Consider the following 22,869-nt stretch of genomic DNA (forward strand, 5'->3'; position numbering starts at 1 on the left):
ATTAATAATGGATAGGTGTCATAATTGACGCCTCTCCATTATTAATCTGGCTTAATGTCACCTTCCAATAGCAAGGTGGCATTAACCCTTCATTACCCCATATCCCACCGCTACAGGGAGTGGGAAGAGAGTGGCCAAGTGCCAGAATAGGCGCATCTTCCAGATGTGCCTTTTCTGGGGTGGCTGGGGGCAGATGTTTTTAGCCACGGGGGGGCCAATAACCATGGACCCTCTCCTGGCTATTAATATCTGCCCTCAGTCACTGGCTTTACCGCTCTGGCGGAGAAAATTGCGCGGGAGCCCACGCCAATTTTTTCCGCCATTTAACCCTTTATTTCAGCAGCTACAGCGCTGAAATTTTGCACATACACACTACTAACATTAGTAATGTGGAATATGCAAAAAAAAGGGGATATGAGATGGTTTACTGTATGAAAACCATGTCTCATATCCTGTCGGGTTTGTGCAGGAGAAATGAGAAGCCGGCAATTGAATTAGCGGCTTTAATGCTATCTAGTGCTGCATTAAATATAAATATACATATATAGGTGTCTCACTGACATATATATATGTATATATACACATTCTATGTGTATATATCTACTCTATTCTAACCTGTCAGTGTGATTTTACTGTACACCGCGCTGAATTACCGGCTTTTCAAAGGACACCGGTGCGTAAAAATCGGACAGAACTCGCATGGTGCGAGTGCTGTGCGATTTTTTTCTCGCACCCATTGACTTGCATTGGCGAGTCTCGTCCGAGAATTGCAGCAATACGCAGCATGCTGCGATTTTTTTCTCAGCCGATCCAGATTTTTCTCAGTCCGATTTCGGCTGAGAAAAAAATCGCAAATCAAAAGACACCTATTAACTAACATTGGTCCGAGTGCAATCCGATTTTTTATCGGATTGCACGCGTCCGTTTTCCTCGCAAGTGGAAAGGGACCCTTACTCAAGGCAATATAAGCTGTTCTCCAGGACCAAGCAGTGGCTGCTACACATTGAATAGAGCTACATACATACACTCACCGGCCACTTTATTAGGTACACCATGCTAGTAACGGGTTGGACCCCCTTTTGCCTTCAGAACTGCCTCAATTCTTCGTGGCATAGATTCAACAAGGTGCTGGAAGCATTCCTCAGAGATTTTGGTCCATATTGACATGATGGCATCACACAGTTGCCGCAGATTTGTCGGCTGCACATCCCAAAGATGCTCCATACAAGGCAGGATGGATCCATGCTTTCATGTTGTTTACGCCAAATTCTGACCCTACCATCCGAATGTCGCAGCAGAAATCGAGACTCATCAGACCAAGCAACGTTTTTCCAATCTTCTACTGTCCAATTTCGATGAGCTTGTGCAAATTGTAGCCTCAGTTTCCTGTTCTTAGCTGAAAGGAGCGGTACCCGGTGTGGTCTTCTGCTGCTGTAGCCCATCTGCCTCAAAGTTCGACGCACTGTGCGTTCAGAGATGCTCTTAGGTCTACCTTGGTTGTAACGGGTGTCGATTTGAGTCACTGTTGCCTTTCTATCAGCTCGAACCAGTCTGCCCATTCTCCTCTGACCTCTGGCATCAACAAGGCATTTCCGCCCACAGAACTGCCGCTCACTGGATTTTTTTTCTTTTTCGGGCCATTCTCTGTAAACCCTAGAGATGGTTGTGCGTGAAAATCCCAGTAGATCAGCAGTTTCTGAAATACTCAGACCAGCCCTTCTGGCACCAACAACCATGCCACGTTCAAAGGCACTCAAATCACCTTTCTTCCCCATACTGATGCTCGGTTTGAACTGCAGGAGATTGTCTTGACCATGTCTACATGCCTAAATGCACTGAGTTGCCGCCATGTGATTGGCTGATTAGAAATTAAGTGTTAACAAGAAGTTGGACAGGTGTACCTAATAAAGTGGCCAGTGAGTGTACATGCTTACATCTGACCACTGTCGGTGCTTATCACAGCAGATCAGTGGAAGTGATGGTATCAGACCTCCACTGATCTTATTTTGATGATGACCTATCCCAACAATGTCAATTATCAATATTATTTGACCAGAAAACCCCTTTAATTGTGAAATGAAAGAAAATGAAAATCGCTAGTTTCTGACGAAGCACAAAACATTGAGATGTCCCAATAGAATATCTCCTATTCATATGCCCTGTTAGGCTATATGGATATCATTTGGTCAAGACTCCCCTATAGGCCAAAGAAGGCAGCCAAAACGTTCAACTATTTGAAGAAGGAGCGAGACGGTGAGAGCAGACTTATTTTACCATGGCCTTAATATTTTGAGCAGCTGAATTAGAGTGCACATAGTTGAAAAATAAAAAGCGTGAATAAAGATATACAAAGAATAGAATATAATTAATCTTACCAGCAAGTAAATCATTCAAAATAAAAGCATCAGAATTCTTTGTAGCCTGTTTTAGACGTTGTCCTCAACAGTCACCACAAGAGGGCAGCAACTTTAAGACTTTTTCTTAAGACTTCCCTAGTTGAAAGGAGAATAAATCTGAAAGTCACGAATGCCGCAAAACAAGTCACTGACATTGAGCAGAAAAAAGTTGCTTTCTTTCTATTTCTTTTTTTTTACTTGGAGTTATCTGACTTTTTTTTTGTTTTTCTCTCAATAGGAACATATAGAAAATGCCCAATTAATATCAATTACTTAACTTGAAATTATTGCGAATGCAAAAAAAACCACTATAATGACAACACATAGATTTTATCATTGATTGAGCTCTGAGAAGACGATAACACATTCCGTGAAGGTGCCACAAATCCACTTTAGATATAGGTATTTCCCAAACATGAATTACACTGATAGCTTATTCCTTCCGACAATTGTATACAAATGTATTTGTCATAGACTTTGATAGAAGAAAATAAAATGCTGCTATCAGCCAGTAGTGTTCAGCCCACACTGCTGAAACTGCACACTCATCTTGCATTTACTTAAAGCGGACCTGTCACCAAGTTAAAGCTGTTCATTTTTTGCTCGTATTTTATTCCTGCTGCTCCTCTGAGGATTTTACTTTTTATCTTTTTACAATCCGCCGTACAGTTCAAGAGATAAGGGCTTTTTAACTTGTATGATCTTTACTAAGGGGGCGTGACTCACAGGGTAATAATGCACAGCAGCCTAAAGACACGCCCCCAGAGATACCTGGGAGCCACGCCTCCTTGTAAAAATCATAAACATTAACACTAAAGAAAAAGGTCCATATCTCTGGAAGCGTTCAGCGGTTTTAAAAAAAAATAAAACTCGGAACACTCAGGGGAGCGGCGGCAAAAAAATAAGAGCAAAAACTGAACACTTTTCATGTATATGGGCAATAATGGTGAGCGAATGTGTGCTGTTAATGTCTTATGCGAGCATTCTCGGCTGTTATCCGAGCATCTGGGCCTGCTCGTATATTATGTCCGAGTCCCAGGGGCTGCATAATTTGTGGCTGCCTGAACAAATGTGGACATTGTCTATATGTTAGAGAATCCTCACATGTGTTCAGGCTGTCTAACATCCACCAATCATGCAGCCCTGTGACTTGAACATAATATACGAGCATGCCCAAATGCTTGGATAACAGCCGAGCATGCTTGGATAACACGTTATGCGAGCATGTTCGCTCATCATCATTAATATGCACCTAAATTTCACAAATGGTGTGATGGTGCACAGTCTATACTATTCAACTAAAGAATGGAATACTGACATGTAGCGGACATATAGAGGCCTTTGGAAATTTTGACGTCCATTGAATGACTAGTAGTGATGAGCGAGTGTGCTCGTTACTCGAGCATGCTCAGGTGTTATTTGAGTATCTTCGGGTTGCTCGTATATTATGTTCGAGTCCCTGCAGCTGCATGATTTGTTGCTGTTAGTCAACCTGAACACATGCAGGAATTGCCTGTTTGTTTAGGGAATCCCCACATGTATTCAGGCTGTCTAGCAGCCGCCAATCATGCAGCTGCGGGGACACAAACATAAAACACGAGCATGCTCAAGATACTCAGGGAACACCCGAGCATGCTCGGAAATCTCGAGTAATGAGCACACTCGCTCATCACTAATGACTAGGAGTTCTATAAAACAGGAGTTTGAACCTACTCCGATGACTTAATCTCTAACAACTAGCACCGATCTTTAATAGTACTGGACTTCTCCTGTGGACCCAGGGGACCTGATGGTCCACTGTAGACTTCAAGGTCCAGGTGCGACTGCAATTCTTGAACTCACAGTAGTTCCACCCTTGCTTGCCCCTGACTATATATAATAATTCAGCTTCATTTTAGCACAGCCTTTCCTCTTCTCTCCAGACAGTCCATGATCTGATGGCTCATTTATAGCCTCGACCACCAGCTTGTATGGACTGCACCAGCAAATAGCAATGGAAGTGTCAGTCTATATCTCTATTGGCCGCTATTGAAACATTGCTAGATATTGCTGCCAATTACATTTTGTTGGTGACAGAGGAATAAATATGTAACACAAACAGTTTTAATACTCCCAAAATACAATGCTTCCTTATAGTAAGGCTGGGGTCACACTTGGCATAAGACAATACGCCACGTATTATACGTCCGTACTATGGCCGTAATACGGAGAAATGTTCCCAAAATATTGATCCGTAGTCAGGGTGTGTCAGCGTATTTTGCGCATGGCATCCTCCGTATGTAATCCGTATGGCATCCGTACTGCGAGATTTTCGCGCAGGCTTGCAAAACCGACATCTAATGGATTTATGTGCTCAAATGTTCATTAAAACATATATTCAGTATATATATATATATATATATATATATATGTCATTGAGACACATATATATATATTCTGTATTTAGATTTCATTCAGCGCGATATCTGTGAAAAGTCGGTAATTCAATTGCCGGCTTTTCATTTCTCCTTCACAAAAACCCGACAGGATATGAGACATGGTTTACATACAGTAAACCATCTCATATCCCCATTTTTTTTGCATATTCCACACTACTAATGTTAGTAGTGTGTATGTGCAAAATTTCAGCGCTGTAGCTGCTAAAATAAAGGGTTAAATGGCGGAAAAAATTGGCGTGGGCTCCCGCGCATTTTTCTCCGCCAGAATGGTAAAGCCAGTGACTGACGACAGATATTAATAGCCTAGAGAGGGTCCATGGTTATTGCCCCCCCCCCCCCCGTGGCTAAAAACATCTGCCCCCAGCCACCCCAGAAAAGGCACATCTGGAAGATGCGCCTATTCTGGCACTTGGCCACTCTCTTCCCACTCCCTGTAGCGGTGGGATATGAGGTAATGAAGGGTTAATGTCACCTTGCTATTGTAAGGTGACATTAAGCCAGATTAATAATGGAGAGGCGTCAATTATGACACCTATCCATTATTAATCCAATTGTATGAAAGGGTTAAAAAACACACACACACATGATTTAAAAGTATTTTAATGAAATAAACACAGCGGTTGTTTTAATAATTTATTGCTCTCTCAATCCATTTGCAGGCCCTCGCTTGGCAAAATAATAAACGCACAAGATACATACCCTCAGCTGAACCGTCACGTCCCACAAGGTATTCCATCTGAAGGGGTTAAAATATTTTACAGGCAGGAGCCCTGCAAATGCAGCTGTGCTCCGTGCCTGTAATCCCCGGCGAATGAATGAAATGTAGGTCATTGACCTACATTTCCTTCAGTCGCGGTGATGCGCCCCCTGGTGGATGTCCTCATATGACCTGCAGCGTGGGAAAAAGTTCCCAGGCTGCAGTTCATGAGAACATCCAGCAGGGGCGCATCACCGCGACTCAATGTAAGTATAGATCACTCTGCTTTCCTTTCAGCACCCGGGGATTACAGGCACGAGCGAGTGGTTTATCGCAGCTCGTGCCTGTAATATTAGTTAACCCCTTCAGATGGATTACCTCGTGGGACGTGATAGGACATCAGAAGGTATGTATCTTGTGCGTTTATTATTTTGCCAAGCGAGGGTGTTGCTGATGGATTGAGAGAGCAATAAATTATTAAAACAACCGCTGTGTTTATTTCATTAAAATACTTTTAAATCATGTGTGTGTGTGTGTGTTTTTTAACCCTTTCATACAATTGGATTAATAATGGATAGGTGACATAATTGACGCCTCTCCATTATTAATCTGGCTTAATGTCACCTTACAATAGCAAGGTACCTGCGCCCTAAGCGTTGTACATAGACAGTAATGTGGTTTTTTGGCGCATTTACGACGCAAGTGCGTTGCATGCGTTGTTTACTGGAAATTTGGCGCAGGAAAAATGCAACATGTAGCGTCGGCCGCGCCCTGTCTGGTGCGCCCAAATGACACATGCGTCGTAGAACGCTTGACAACGCATACCGGCGCATGTCCATGCGCCCCCCATGTTAAAGAAAGGGGCGCATGACGCATGCGTCGGTATCCGTCGACGACGCTGCGCCCAAAGACACTAATGTGAACGTAGCCTAAGTTGCTACATTTGGAATCATAGTGATAGTTGCATTGATTTCTTCAATCAAAAATAAGGAGTTAGGAAAGATCAGCATGTAATGAAGCTAGTAGAAGTTCCTGGGAATCACACTGATGGCTTGAGTCTTTGCCTCTTTTTCAAGACAAGGCCTAATTGTGACATCCATTTATTATGCAGGATGGTAACCAATGTTAATGTTGAATATACAAAGTAAAATCAATTTGAATAATTACTGCTGCTGGCCCTTTAAGAAACCAGTAAGTCATTATAAAAAAATAAATAATAATTATGGTCTGAGCTTTTCCATATCAGAGAATTCTCGTTGATTTGTGGGTTTTATATCCGGTGCAGTTGTCAGCTGATAGAACAGCCCGAGTAAAACCAAATAGCTGCTTACTGTGGGAAAAACCAGCCCTGAAAAACACAGCTTGGGAATCAAAGAGCAGAATGTTTTGCTTGAGTGGGCTGCGAGTGGGAAATTCGAGGAAATAGGAGATAACGAATGATTTTCTCTTTCGTTTTATTTTTATTTTCACATAGAATCTCACGAAATGTTTGGGCATTTAGACACTGACTGTATATGTGTGAATGTATCACTCACTCGCTATGCATTTCTAATATTCAGCCACCCCCCACCCGCCTCCATTTTTTTTTTCCCGATATTTTAATAATTTTAGCATCTTTTCTCCTGATACGTGGGACATCATTTTTCTGACATTGCCATACCGTTTATTTTTTTTGCAATATCGGTGAGAAAATTAATCCTTTTTTTACATTCTATTAATATTTGTTTTATAACCTCAAATAATAATATATTTAAAAATCTGTTCTCCTTTCTGTAATAATTATTTTTATATATCGAATGTTTTTTATTTTTATGGAGGATCGGGTAATTAACAGTGTTTTGGATTGACGGTGGCTTTTTTTATTTATTAATTTTTTTACCTAGTCTTACGTATTTTTTTATTTATTTATTTTTCTTTTATTTCATTTATGAGGCTAAAAGGCCTTTTTTGAGATGGTTTTCAATATTTCTATTTTTTTACTTGAGTTCCCCTGTAACTGGGGCTGGTATGTTCTAATGTCTACTGCAATTATCCTTATATCTTGGATGTTTTGTTTTTCTTTTAAGGGAATGAATTAGTAACATTGTTTTGGATTGGCACTTGCTTTTTTATTTACTTTTACCTGCATTTTATTTATTTTCATTTTTTTCACACATTATCCCCCCCACCCATAAGGGTTTAAGACCTTTATATGGAATTTCATTATTTTTTTTACCTTATTTTTCCCTGTAACTGGGATGGTATACTGGCCCCACTTACAGTGGAAATGTAGTATCTTGTCTATATCAGAGCTGCAGGGTCTCCTAGGACCCAGTAACTCCCGCTCCCTCCCTGCAGATATGTGTAATGTTGTAAGTTTTGTCTTCAATGAACAAATGTTATTTTATAAGTATACAATAAACAAGAAAATAAATATTCTACCCGACATAAAAAGTAGCATGGTTTATATTTTATGCCATTGCTATAGTAACCTGTTATTTCGTGCATTATAGACCACGTACTGAAGACGCCTGGGTGTTTGCAAAGTGGAATGCAGTGCGAGCAGTCGGAGTCATGGCTTTTGGTAAATATTCATAAGTGTTTATAAATGAGGTTCGCTTGAAGTGTAATTTAACATTACAAACTCTATGTGAGTGCAGATGTGTGAATCCTCAAATTGCGCACAATGCACGATGTGCGGATTCGCCGGCGTCGGGCGTGGGCGGTCATGTGATTGCAAGTATGCAGTTTGCACACATCCAGCCACAATCTGACTAGACTGTGTTGTGCCTCGCTCAATACACTTGCACTAAGTCAGGTCGTGCACGTCTAGTTGGCACATGACCACATATATGTAAATCATGTACTTGTGATCACACACCTGCCGATCTCAGCATCGGAGGATCCACACTGTGTGCGCAATGTGATTATTCACAAGTCACATAGAATCACTGCAGATAAGTAGCCTAAGGCCGGACAGCTCCTTTAAGCTTGAGGGTGAACTAAGAATCGTGAAACAAACTCCTTAAGTGTGCTAAATCCAACATAAACGTATTGGAAGATTCTTTTTCTTTTATGGTAACTCTCGGACAGTAAGTGAACGGGCGAGCTACTCGTCTTCTATGCCCCGGCACTTTACATGAAAATGGGGGTCCTGGCTGTGGGTGTGCTGTTCTTATCTGGGCTATACGCCTCTGCAGACGTCATGATGTTGGTGTATCTTGGCACCCAGGACGTGTTGACACAAGGAAGAGTGCAAGAGACCAATGTCCAAAAATAAACTTTTTATAAACATGAGCTGTAGATGAACTTTGTATATCAGATAACAGGTAGTGATGAGCGAATATACTCGTTACTCGGGTTTTCTCGAGCATGCTCGGGTGGTCTCCGAGTATTTGTAACCAGTGTTGAGCATTCCGATACTTGCCGTATTGGAATTCCGATACCGAGATCCGATACTTTTGTTGTATCGGGAATCGGTATCGGGACCATATTAATGTGTAAAATAAAGAATTAAAATAAAAAATATTGATATACTCACCTCTCCGACGCAGCCTGGACATCACCGCTGGTAACCAGCAGCCTGCTTTGTTTAAAATGAGCGCGTTCAGTACCTTCCATGACGTCACGGTTTCTGATTGGTCGCGTGCCGCTCATGTGACCGCCACGCGACCAATCACAAGCCGTGACGTCATCCCTCAGGTCCTAAATTCCTAATTCTAGGAATTTAGGACCTGAGAATTACGTCACGGCTTGTGATTGGTCGCGTGGCGGTCACATGGGCGGCCGCGACCAATCACAAGCCGTGACGTCATCTAAGGCCCTGAACGCGCTCATTCTTAAGAAGGAAGGCTGCCGGAAAGAAGCAGGGCGCGTCCGAGGGTGAGTATATACCTAATAGGAATATACTCACCCTCGGCTTCTTTCCGGCAGCCTTCCTTCCTAAGAATGAGCGCGTTCAGGGCCTTAGATGACGTCACGGCTTGTGATTGGTCGCGGCCGCCCATGTGACCGCCACGCGACCAATCAGAAGCCGTGACGTCATGGAAGGTACTGAACGTGCTCATTTTAAACAAAGCAGGCTGCCGGTTACCAGCGGTGATGTCCAGGCTGCGTCGGAGAGGTGAGTATATCAATATTTTTTATTTTAATTCTTTATTTTACACATTAATATGGTTCCCAGGGCCTGAAGGAGAGTTTCCTCTCCTTCAGACCCTGGGAACCATCAGGGATACCTTCCGATACTTGAGTCCCATTGACTTGTATTGGTATTGGGTATCGGTATCGGATTAGATCCGATACTTTGCCGGTATCGGCCGATACTTTCCGATACCGATACTTTCAAGTATCGGACGGTATCGCTCAACACTATTTGTAACTGCTCTGAGATTTAGTTTTCCTTGCCGCGGCTGAATGATTTACGGCTGCTAGACAGCTTGATTACATGTGGGGATTCCCTAGCAACCAGGCAACCCCCACATGTACTTATGCTGGATAACAGATGTAAATCATTCAGCTGTGTCAACAAAAACTAAATCTCCGAACACTAAAAAAATACTCAGAGGACTGTTGTGGATTCTGTTTGTGGGCTCCCTCTGGTGGTTACTGCTGGTACTGGGTGACTTTGGTGGGTTGCGGCCTTTGGTTTCCACCTGTCCATCAGAGGCTGGGTGTTTCCTATTTTACCTGGCCTTTCTGTCATTTCCTTGCCGGCTATCAATGTATTCAGATGTGCTCAGTTTTGTTCCTGCCTACCTGCTCCCAGATCTTTCAGGATAAGCTAAGTGCTGATTTTCAGTTGTTTGGTTTTTTGTCCAGCTTGCTTATTATGTCTCTATGCTAGCTGGTAGCTCTAGTGGACTGAGGTTCTCCCCATGTGCCATGAGTTGGCACATGGGTTCTTGTAATCTCAGGATGGTTTTTTGATTAGGGTTTTTTGCTGACCGCTCAGACCCCTTTTGTATCGTTCTGCTTTCTAGTTTACAGCGGGCCTCTATTTGCTAAACCTATATATATCATCTCTATGTGTGTGCCTTCCTCTCATTTCACCGTCAATACATGTGGGGGGCAACTATACCTTTTGGGGTTCGTTCCTCTGGAGGCAAGTGAGGTCTTTATTTTCTCTGCAGTACTAGTTAGCTCTTAGGCTGGTGCGTGGCGTCTAGAACCAACGTAGGCACGCTCCCTGGCTATCTCTAGTTGCGTTTGTCAGGCGTAGGGCAGCGGTCAGCCCAGGTTCCATCACCCTAGAGCTTGTCCGTTATATATTTGTACCTTGCTTGTCCTGTGCTATCCCTAGCCATTGGGATTCATGACAGTATAGCCGGACCACAAAGTGTTAATTGTTTGGGCTGAAGCAGGAGAATAAGAAGTGTTTAAGGGAAATTGTTTTTTTTTTTCCCTTCAGAGTTTTGCTGCCTAGCCCTTAATTGCTGTCTAGCTGCTTCTTACCTCCTCTTGACCCTTGAATGGCTCTGATCTTAGCTGTTTAACATGGATGTCCAGAGTTTGGCTTCCAGCCTGAGTAATCTCGCGGCAAAAGTTCAAAACATACAGGATTTTGTTGTTCACACTCCCATGTCTGAACCTAGAATTCCTATTCCAGAGTTCTTCTCTGGAGATAGATCTACCTTCCTGAATTTCAGGAACAATTGTAAATTGTTTCTTTCTTTAAAATCTCGCTCCTCTGGAGACCCTGCTCAACAGGTCAGGATTGTAATATCTTTCCTGCGGGGCGACCCTCAGAATTGGGCATTTGCATTGGCACCAGGGGATCCTGCATTGCTCAGTGTGGATGCGTTTTTTCTGGCATTGGGATTGCTCTATGAGGAACCCAACCTGGAGATTCAGGCTGAAAAGGCTTTGTTAGCCCTCTCTCAGGGGCATGATGAAGCGGAAATATATTGTCAAAAATTTCGGAAATGGTCGGTGCTTACTCAGTGGAATGAGTGCGCCCTGGCTGCAAACTTCAGAAATGGTCTTTCTGAGGCCATTAAGGATATTATGGTGGGGTTCCCTACGCCTACAGGTCTGAATGAGTCTATGGCTATGGCCATACAGATTGATCGGCGTTTGCGGGAGCGCAAACCCGTGCACCAGTTGGCGGTGTCTTCTGAACAGGCACCTGAGACTATGCAATGTGATAGAATTCAGTCCAGAAGTGAACGGCAAAATTATAGGCGGAAAAATGGATTGTGTTTTTATTGTGGTGATTCAGCTCATGTTATATCAGCATGCTCTAAACGCACAAAAAAGCTTGATAAATCTTTTGCCATTGGTACTCTGCAGCCTAAGTTCATTTTGTCTGTGACTCTGATTTTTTCACTGTCTTCCATTTCCGTTGATGCCTATGTGGATTCGGGCGCTGCCCTGAGTCTTATGGATTGGTCATTTGCTAAACGCTGCGGTTTTAGTCTGGAGCCTCTGGAGGTTCCTATTCCTCTGAAGGGAATTGACTCTACACCATTGGCTATGAATAAACCGCAGTATTGGACACAAGTGACCATGCGCATGACTCCCGTTCATCAGGAGGTGATTCGCTTCCTTGTACTGTATAATTTACATGATGTACTAGTGCTGGGGCTGCCATGGTTACAAACTCATAATCCTGTCCTGGACTGGAAAACAATGTCTGTGTTAAGCTGGGGATGTCAGGGGGTTCATGATCATGCATCTCCGATTTCAATCGCTTCATCTACTCCTTCTGAGATCCCTGAGTTTTTGTCTGACTATAGGGATGTTTTTGAGGAGCCTAAGCTCAATTCGCTCCCTCCTCATAGAGATTGTGACTGTGCTATAGAATTGATTCCTGGCAGTAAGTTCCCTAAGGGTCGTTTATTTAATCTGTCACTGCCAGAGCATACTGCTATGCGGAATTATATTAAGGAGTCCTTGGAAAAGGGACATATTCGTCCATCTTCGTCCCCTCTGGGAGCAGGTTTTTTTTTCGTGGCAAAAAAAGATGGTTCCCTGAGGCCTTGTATAGATTATCGCCTTCTGAATAAGATTACAGTCAAATATCAGTATCCATTGCCATTATTGACTGACTTGTTTGCTCGCATTAAGGGGGCTAGGTGGTTCACTAAGATAGATCTTCGCGGTGCGTATAATCTGGTGCGGATAAAACAAGGTGATGAGTGGAAAACCGCATTTAATACGCCTGAGGGCCATTTTGAGTATTTGGTAATGCCTTTTGGACTCTCCAATGCTCCGTCAGTCTTTCAGTCCTTTATGCACAATATTTTCCGTGAATATCTGGATAAGTTTATGATTGTGTATTTGGATGATATTTTGGTGTTTTCTGATGACTGGGAGTCTCATGTTCTACAGGTCAGGAAGGTGTTTCAGGTTCTGCGGGCCAATTCTCTGTTTGTGAAGGGCTCAAAGTGTCTCTTCGGAGTCCAGAAGATTTCTTTTTTGGGGTACATTTTTTCTCCTTCTACTATTGAGATGGATCCCGTCAAGGTTCAGGCAATTTGTGACTGGACACAACATACATCTGTTAAGAGCCTACAGAAGTTCTTGGGGTTTGCTAATTTTTATCGTCGGTTCATTGCAAATTTTTCCAGTATTGTTAAACCTTTGACTGATTTGACTAAAAAGGGTGCTGATGTTGCTAATTGGTCTCCTGCTGTGGGGGCCTTTCAGGAACTTAAGCGCCGGTTTTCTTCTGCTCCTGTGTTGTGTCAACCAGATGTTTCACTTCCTTTTCAGGTTGAGGTTGATGCTTCCGAGATTGGAGCGGGGGCGGTTTTGTCACAGAGAAGTTCTGATGGCTCGGTGATGAAGCCATGTGCATTCTTCTCTAGAAAATTCTCGCCCGCCGAGCGCAATTATGATGTGGGTAATCGGGAGCTTTTGGCCATGAAGTGGGCATTTGAGGAGTGGCGTCATTGGCTTGAGGGTGCTAAACATCGTGTGGTGGTCTTGACTGATTACAAGAATCTCATTTACCTTGAGTCTGCCAGGCGTTTGAATCCTAGACAGGCTCGTTGGTCGTTGTTTTTTTTCTCGTTTCAATTTCGTGGTTTCATACCTGCCAGGTTCAAAGAATGTGAAGGCAGATGCTCTTTCCAGGAGTTTTGTGCCTGACTCTCCTGGAGATTCTGGGCCTACTGGTATCCTTAGGGATGGGGTAATATTGTCCGCCGTATCCCCGGACTTGCGACGTGCATTGCACGAGTTTCAGGTGGATAAACCGGATCGTTGTCCACCAGAAAGACTGTTTGTTCCGGATGATTGGACCAGTAGAGTCATCTCCGAGGTCCATTCTTCTGTGTTGGCTGGTCATCCTGGAATATTTGGTACTAGAGACTTGGTGGCCAGGTCTTTTTGGTGGCCTTCCTTGTCTAGGGATGTGCGTACCTTTGTGCAGTCTTGTGAAGTGTGTGCTCGAGCTAAGCCTTGCTGTTCTCGGGCCAGTGGGTTGTTGTTATCCTTGCCCATCCCGAAGAGGCCTTGGACGCACATTTCCATGGATTTTATTTCTGATCTCCCGGTTTCACAGAAAATGTCCGTTATCTGGGTTGTGTGTGACCGCTTTTCTAAGATGGTTCATTTGGTGCCCTTGCCTAAGTTGCCTTCCTCCTCTGAGTTGGTCCCTTTATTTTTTCAGAACGTGGTTCGTTTGCATGGGATTCCGGAGAATATCGTTTCTGACAGGGGATCCCAGTTTGTGTCTAGATTTTGGCGGACATTTTGTGCCAAGATGGGCATTGATTTGTCTTTCTCGTCTGCATTCCATCCTCAGACGAATGGCCAGACGGAGCGAACTAATCAGACCTTGGAAACTTATTTGAGGTGTTTTGTTTCTGCTGACCAAGATGACTGGGTTGCTTTTTTGCCACTGGCCGAATTTGCTCTTAATAATCGGGCTAGTTCTGCCACGTTGGTCTCTCCTTTTTTTTGTAATTCGGGGTTTCATCCTCATTTTTCCTCTGGTCAGGTGGAGTCTTCGGATTGTCCTGGAGTGGACGTGGTGGTGGACAGGCTACATCAAATTTGGAATCAGGTGGTGGACAATTTGAAGTTATCTCAGGAGAAGACTCAGCAGTTTGCTAATCGCCGTCGCCGCGTGGGTCCCCGACTTCTTGTTGGGGATTTGGTGTGGTTGTCTTCTCGTTTTGTCCCTATGAAGGTCTCTTCTCCTAAGTTCAAGCCTCGGTTCATCGGTCCTTATAGGATCTCGGAGATTCTTAACCCTGTATCTTTTCGTTTGGATCTCCCAGCATCGTTTGCTATTCATAATGTGTTCCATCGGTCGTTGTTGCGGAGGTATGAGGTGCCCGTTGTTCCTTCGGTTGAGCCTCCTGCTCCGGTGCTGGTGGAGGGAGAATTGGAGTATGTTGTTGAGAAGATCTTGGATTCTCGTGTTTCCAGACGCAAACTCCAGTATTTGGTTAAGTGGAAGGGTTATGGTCAGGAGGATAATTCCTGGGTGGTCGCCTCCGATTTTCATGCGACTGATTTGGTCCGCGCCTTCCATAGAGCTCACCCTGATCGCCCTGGGGGTTCTCGTGAGGGTTCGGTGACCCCTCCTCAAGGGGGGGGGTACTGTTGTGGATTCTGTTTGTGGGCTTCCTCTGGTGGTTACTGCTGGTACTGGGTGACTTTGGTGGGTTGCGGCCTTTGGTTTCCACCTGTCCATCAGAGGCTGGGTGTTTCCTATTTTACCTGGCCTTTCTGTCATTTCCTTGCCGGCTATCAATGTATTCAGATGTGCTCAGTTTTGTTCCTGCCTACCTGCTCCCAGATCTTTCAGGATAAGCTAAGTGCTGATTTTCAGTTGTTTGGTTTTTTGTCCAGCTTGCTTATTATGTCTCTATGCTAGCTGGTAGCTCTAGTGGACTGAGGTTCTCCCCATGTGCCATGAGTTGGCACATGGGTTCTTGTAATCTCAGGATGGTTTTTTGATTAGGGTTTTTTGCTGACCGCTCAGACCCCTTTTGTATCGTTCTGCTTTCTAGTTTACAGCGGGCCTCTATTTGCTAAACCTATATATATCATCTCTATGTGTGTGCCTTCCTCTCATTTCACCGTCAATACATGTGGGGGGCAACTATACCTTTTGGGGTTCGTTCCTCTGGAGGCAAGTGAGGTCTTTATTTTCTCTGCAGTACTAGTTAGCTCTTAGGCTGGTGCGTGGCGTCTAGAACCAACGTAGGCACGCTCCCTGGCTATCTCTAGTTGCGTTTGTCAGGCGTAGGGCAGCGGTCAGCCCAGGTTCCATCACCCTAGAGCTCGTCCGTTATATATTTGTACCTTGCTTGTCCTGTGCTATCCCTAGCCATTGGGATTCATGACAGAGGACCCCCGAGCATGCTCGGGAAAACCCGAGCAACGAGTACACTCGCTCATCACTAATAACAGGCATTTCTCTTCATACATCTTTTTCTTGCTATAAACAGGCATGGGCACTTTTCGGTTACATTCATTATCACTCCTTTTCCTTTACACTGCACACTACTGCATCCCATCACACTCCAGTCCACTATTACGGGATTCTGTCTTCCCCTGTGAGGGTTGTATAGGTCAAAGTGTATCGCTACGGCCACTACTCTCAATTCCCAACCGACTAATGAGGACCCTTCTTCATGATGTATGTCAATACGACTCCTCACCATCATCTTGAAAGTCCGCTGCTCTCTGAGAGAGAATTCCTCCCCCAATATGGCCACTAAAGCGTCCTTCCAATGCACACAATTGAGCCCTCGGTTCACTATTGTCTTGCCCTCACACTTTCTTCTTGCCCTGTACCCTCTACGTAGGCCTTCTACTTCCCCTGGGATAAACTCTGTGCCACTTACATAGTCTCTGCGGCCTGAGCTCCAATCTGTCAGTCACGCTATTTTCCCTCACTCCTTAGGACGTATTATCTGATGCCCCATTGTCGTCTTCCCTCTCTTCTGCATTATACACTTAGCATGTCAGTCTGCCAGCTATCAGACCTTAGGTCTGGTTCTACTACATCCTTGGCCCTATCTGACCCACTACCAGGAAGTTGTCCTCTCGCTTCGTACATACCCCCTCTCATTCTGGGCTAGTCCCAACTATTAACTATTCTATTTCCCCAGCTGTGTGCATGCACATTTCTAAACAGACAAAATCCCATTCAAGCACTGTGCAAGGCACCATATCACAACACATATCTTCAAGGGGGTTTGTGGGCAACACCACCACTTTCTTACAGTGGAATGTATGAGAGAGGCCCCCTGCACTGACTCACAGCTCGCTCAGCATTAGGGCTGGCTGTCAGTCAGCACTGGGGGGTTGCGGTTACTGACGCCATTTTCTATTTCTGATGGATAATAGCAAGTGACAGTTTTCCTTTAAACCCTTGTGGAAGAAACATAGAAACACATGTACCACACAAGCTGTGCTTCTTATTGCACCTCAGCTCTGTTTACTTCAATAGAACTGACTTATAAAATCAGACATAGCCTAAGAATAAGAGTGGTGCACATTTGGGAAAAAGAATACATATATATTATTATTGTTATTATTATTTTTTTTATTAAAGGGGATATTCAGGACTTTGTGGGAAAAAAATGTGCTTAAGAACTCTTAGGTAGTGATGAGCGAGTGTACTCGTTGCTCGGGTGACCTCCGAGTATTTGTGACTGCTTGGAGATTTAGTTTTCATCCCGGCAGTTGAATGATTTACAGCTACTAGACAGCTTGATTACATGTGGAGATTCCCTAGCAACCAGGCAACCTCCACATGTACTCAGCCTGGCTAGTAGCTGTAAATCATTCAACTGCCGGGATGAAAACTAAATCTCCGAGCAGTCATAAATACTCGGAGGTCACCCAAGCGTGCTCAGGATAACCCGAGCAACGAGTACACTCACTCATCACTACTCTTAGGCCGTTAGTTGCTACCTACCTGTCTGTTGTGCCTGGAATCATTATTCCCTGGAACAGAGGTCACAGACCACTCCTGCCAGCGATTCAGCTACCTCTGCTGATGTCACGTAGACAGAGCGGCGGCTTCTTTTTTGCTCCGCTCTGTTGACAGGGCAGTACTGCTGACATTATTCTGATGGACAGTCGGATCCCTGCTGCCTCACTTGGGTGAACCAATTGTCAATCTGCATGACATCGGAAGTCACGCCCCGTCGACATAGCCAGGCAGAAAAGAAGCTGCCTCTCTGTCGACCTGAAGTCAGCAGAGGCAGCTGAATCACCAGCAGGAGCAGTCTGTGCCTGCTCTGTGCCAGGGTAGAACGGCGCCAGGCACAACAGGCAGGTAGTGCCGGACATCCTCTTTAAATTTTTGTTTTTGTTTTTGTGTTGCTTTTTTAAATTCTGCACTCTGACATGTGGAATGAATCGATGATTTTCTGTTTCATTCTTTTTTAGTGTTCATGTGCCACCATGCTTGCTTTTTAATTTACGGATCACTTGAGAAAGGAACAGTCAGGAATTGGTCCAACATTACCCATGTATCCATGATAATCTCATTAGTTATCAGTATCCAGTACTCAGTTTTTGGATATGTGTCTTTTACAGGATTTACACAAGGTAAAGTATAGAAACCATCTAAAAGCAACTGACACCTAATAGGGTTTTTTCAACTCCTTTCCATTGACGTAATCTGACCATTACACAGATTGTAAAAGTAGTGTCAGTTATGTGTGTGTGTGGGGGAGCTCAGCTCTTAAACCCACTTCTTGGCTACAGAACAAGATGAGTATGCGAAGTCCCTCTTCATAAGGATAAATGGGAGTAAATGGGAAACAACAGCCCTATTTAGGCTATAGCTATTGTGACAGCAATGGAAGCAGTCCCTCCTGGACCAGAGAGCATTTTTAAAGAAGACCTTTCACTGGATATTTTTAATTTTAAACTGAGTTTGTCCTCCAATTGTCGCTGCTCCACTGATTCTGGAATAGTTTTTCTTTTTCTTCTGTGCCCCTCGGATTGAAAGTTATGCCCCCTAGTAATAATTGTGCACATTGTCCCTTTAATAAACTGGGCGTATACCACAGAACTTCTATGTGGGAGTGGCCAGTTTTTGATTGGCCGGCATCACAGGAGAAAAAGCAAACGCCCACAGAGAAATTATGTGATACACGCCCAGTCAGTTTTAGCAAAAATTTGCCTCATTATTACTGGGGGGCATAACTTAGCAATGGAGGGGCACAGAAGAAAAAGAAAAACTGTTCCAGAATCAGTGGAGCAGGGATTATCGGAGGAGTCATTCAACATAAATTAGAAAATCAAATGCTGAATTCTCTTTAAGGGGAACATGTCAGCAAAAAAAAAAACAAAAAAACAAAAAGAAAATTATATTTACCAGCAGCTATAGCAATAATCTGCTGATAAACACTGTGGTTTTCTAACTGAGAAGATAAGATTACATTCTCCCTGCTCTCCCTACAGCAGCTCGTTTTCATCTATTACGAGATCTAACATTTAGCGCTCAAAAGTCTGAAAAATTCAGAAAACAAACCCAATGGCACTGGAAATATTACTATTTAATCAGCTTTTCTGGAAATGGAAATGACTGAAATATTGCAGTGTAAAGAAAATAAAATGTATAGACGTTTTCACTTATGTGAACTAAATCATTAACAAATCTGATATTTTAGTCTTTTTAATGTAGGATCTTTTTACTGGATATAATTTTAATTAACTGGAAACTTTTCTTACTCCAGCACAAAGATTCCCTTACAGACATTTAATTCTTCATGCGGAAAAATAAGAATACTTTCATGGAAAAACATGAAAATGTTTTTCCATATAATGTTGGTTTCAGACTTGCTGATGTGCGATTTCCAATGCAAATTTTCTAAAAAAAAAAAAAGGAGACCATTATATTATCAGCTCCAGCTTTCTAGGTTCCACCCTGAACTTTCAACACTTTTCTATAAACGGTAAAAGCAGCAATGCTAAAAATGAATCTTCTGTTCGCTTCTTAGTAGCGGGGCTGCAAAATGCAGTTTCATAATTCATTTTCCAAATTTGTAGAGTAACAATATTGTCATAGCGAGAACCTAGGTAATATGGAGAGATGATAGATAGATAGATAGATAGATAGATAGATATATAGATAGATAGATAATAGATAGATAAATAGATAGATAGAAGGATAGATAGATAATAGAGAGATAGACAGATATGGGATAGATAGATAATAGATAGATAAGTAGATAGATAGATAATAGATAGATAGATAGATAGATAGATAGATAGATAGATAGATAGATAGATAGAAGGATAGATAGATAGATAGATAGATAGATAATAGATATGGGATAGATAGATGATAGATAGATACATAGATAAATAGATAGATAGACAGATAGAAGGATAGATAGATAGATAGATAAATAGATAGCAGATAGATAGATAGATAATAGATAGAAAGATAAATAGATAGATAGATAGATAGATAGATAGATAGATAGATAGATAGTAGATAGATAGATAATAGATAGATAATCGGAAAAAAACAGGCAGCATTCCAAAAAATAAAAGTAAAAAAACGTGGCTTTACTGATCCATTAACAGCAACGTTCGGCAGGTTTCTCTGCCTTTCTCAAGCATCTACTGTATTCACACGTTCTTAAAATCATTTTTCTTTGCAGGAGACTTGTTTGAAAATTATTGTAAGGATGATAATCTGGCAACAGCTGGAAGGTTTTTCTACGCAATGACAATAATCCTCACTTACCCCATGGAATGTTTTGTTGCTAGAGAGGTAAGATGAAAGAGTTAAAATAAGAGTGTAAGGTGCAAGAGGAATAAATATATATAGTACACTATAAAAAAAATCCTGATTTTGTGAACAGTGCTCTCAAATGAACACCAGATGGCGCTGCTCTTCCAAATCATTTTTTTCACAGCGTACAAAAGCTTCACATGAGGGAACTTAGAGCAAATTTCCAAGATTGCTGTTGTTCACGTTTACATTTGTGATGGAGGCAAAGTGACGAACACAGGACAAAGCAGACCTTATAAAATGTATTCCCTATAGGCAGTGGCGTAACTACAAAGTTATGGGCTCCGGCGCGAACTTTCAAATGGGGCCGCCCCACCATGCCAAGATATTTTCCACCCAAATTCAAATTTTCCCGATTCATTTTGCACATTATAACTTTATTGCAAAGTTGTATAGTGTGACCGCAGTGGCATAACTATCCGATGCCCCTTCCTGGTATATATTTGTCCCCGTACTGCCCTTATTATGTAATGTATAAAAGAAAATAAACCATTATACTCATCAGGGGCTTACATAAAAGTCATGGGGATCCATATAAGAAGTATAATGCACCCCCATAGTCCTGCTTATAATATAATGCACCCCATAGTCCTCTATATAATATACTGCACAGTTCATAGCCATCCATATAGTATAATACATTCCTCATAGTCCTCCATATAGTATTATACACTCCTCAGTCCTCCATATAGTATAATACACTCCTCATAGTCCTCCATATATTAAAATTCACTCCTCATAGTGCTCCATATAGCATAATACACTCCTCATAGTGCTCCATATAATGTAATACGCTGCTCAGTCCTCTATATAGTAAAATACACTCCTCAATCCTCCATGTAGTATAAAACACTCCTCATAGTCCTCCATATATTAAAATACACTGCTCAGTCCTCCATAAGGTATAATACACTGCTCATTCCTCCATATAGTATAATACACTCCTCACAGTGCTCCATATAGTGTAATGCACCGCCATCATCATCCATGTCATACAATTCACTTCCCATAGTATAATGCACCCAAAAGTTCTTCATATAGTATAATGTATTCCCCATAGTCCTCGATACAGTATAAGGCAGCTCACATATAGTATAATTCAGCCATCCCACAGATTATAATGCAGTCACCACACAAAAGTATAATGCAGCCCCGCCATACAATATAATGTAACTCCCATAGAATATAATGCAGCCCCGCTCATAGTATAATGCGGCCCCTCCATACAGGGGCAGTGAGAAAGACATGGGCAAAAGGTGACTAGGGGGCAGGGGAGAAGGACATAAGGGGGCTAGGGCAGACAGGCACAAGGATGCCACAGGGGGGCTAGGGAGCAAGGAAGACAGGCACAAGGGGACACACGTGGGGTAGGAGGCAGAGCAGAAGGGCACAAGGGGACTAGTGGGCAAGGGAGTCTGACACAAGGGGACAAGGGAGACTGACACAAGGGGACATATGGGGACTAGTGGGCCAGGGAGACTGACAAGGGGACACACGGGGACTAATGGGCAAGGGAGACTGACACAAGGGGACACACGGGGACTAGTGGGCAAGGGAGACTGACACAAGGTGACACACAGGGACTAGTGGGAAAGGGAGACTGATACAAGTGGATACACCGGGACTAGTGGGCAAGGGAGACTGACACAAGGGGACACACGGGGACTAGTGGGCAAGGGAGACTGACACAAGGTGACAAGTGGGCAAGGGAGACTGACACAAGGGGACTAGTGGGCAAGGGAGAATGACTCAAGGGGACACACGGGGACAAGGGACACAAGCACAAGGTGACAAGGGTGACAGGCACAAGAGGACTCATGGGGACTATGAGGAAGGGGAGAAGGGCACAAGGGGGTAAGGGACACAAGCACAAGGTAACAAGGGTGACAGACACAAGGAGACTCATGGGGACTATGAGGGCAGAGTAGATAGGGACGCACGGGGAGACGGGGCTGCAAGGGGACAGAAGAAGATGGGGGGAGACTTGGGAGCAGGGAAGAAGGGGGCACAGGGATTACGATGACAGGGTAGATGGGGAACACACAGTGAGAAAGGGGACAGGGGAGACTTGAGAGCAGGGCAGACGGGTCACATGGGGACAAGGGGCAGGGAATGCATGGGGGGTGCAGGAGGACTCAGGGTATGGGAGATGGGGAGCATTGGGGACCGGGGGAGGAGGGACAAGGCGCATATGGGGGCCCGGAGGAGCACAATGACCTGAACTTGGGGACCTACGAGGACATGGGGCATGGGAGAGCAGGGAGGAAACGGGGCTGGTGTCACAGGGGGTCGGGGACGGTGACACACGGACAGCAGACACACCTCACTGACGCCGATCTCGTACACCTCCATTTTCTGATCCTCCACGTGGCTGAGCCGCTGCAGCATCACCCTCTTGGGTGGCTTGGTCCACACACCCCCCTGCCAGCTCCACAGCTGCCTGTTCCCGGTCCCAGCAGCCACCACAGGCTCCGCCAATATGGCGGCCGCCATCACTTGTGCAGATGTTGCACTGCCTGGGCCCCGTACCCAGTGGGTGTGCGAGGAAGTGACATCACCATGCACCCGCAGTTTCAGAGGCAGAGGGGAATGATGGGAGAGGGAGCGTCATCTGACACTCTCTCCTCCATCATT

The 22,869-nt window shown here is 43.8% G+C and overlaps 1 protein-coding gene across 1 annotated transcript in view; it reads left to right on the forward strand.

Annotated features, from left to right (window-relative positions):
- SLC38A11 (solute carrier family 38 member 11) overlaps positions 1-22,869 on the forward strand; it is a 43,821-nt gene that overhangs the window by 15,251 nt on the left and 5,701 nt on the right. Inside the window, exons 8-10 of the mRNA XM_077275150.1 lie at positions 8,024-8,094; positions 17,871-18,032; positions 20,102-20,214. Coding sequence (XP_077131265.1) covers positions 8,024-8,094; positions 17,871-18,032; positions 20,102-20,214 — 346 coding nt within the window. The remainder of the gene's footprint in view (positions 1-8,023; positions 8,095-17,870; positions 18,033-20,101; positions 20,215-22,869) is intronic.

Source organism: Ranitomeya variabilis, chromosome 7 (genome assembly GCF_051348905.1).
Source record: "Ranitomeya variabilis isolate aRanVar5 chromosome 7, aRanVar5.hap1, whole genome shotgun sequence".
Taxonomy (NCBI): domain Eukaryota; kingdom Metazoa; phylum Chordata; class Amphibia; order Anura; family Dendrobatidae; genus Ranitomeya; species Ranitomeya variabilis.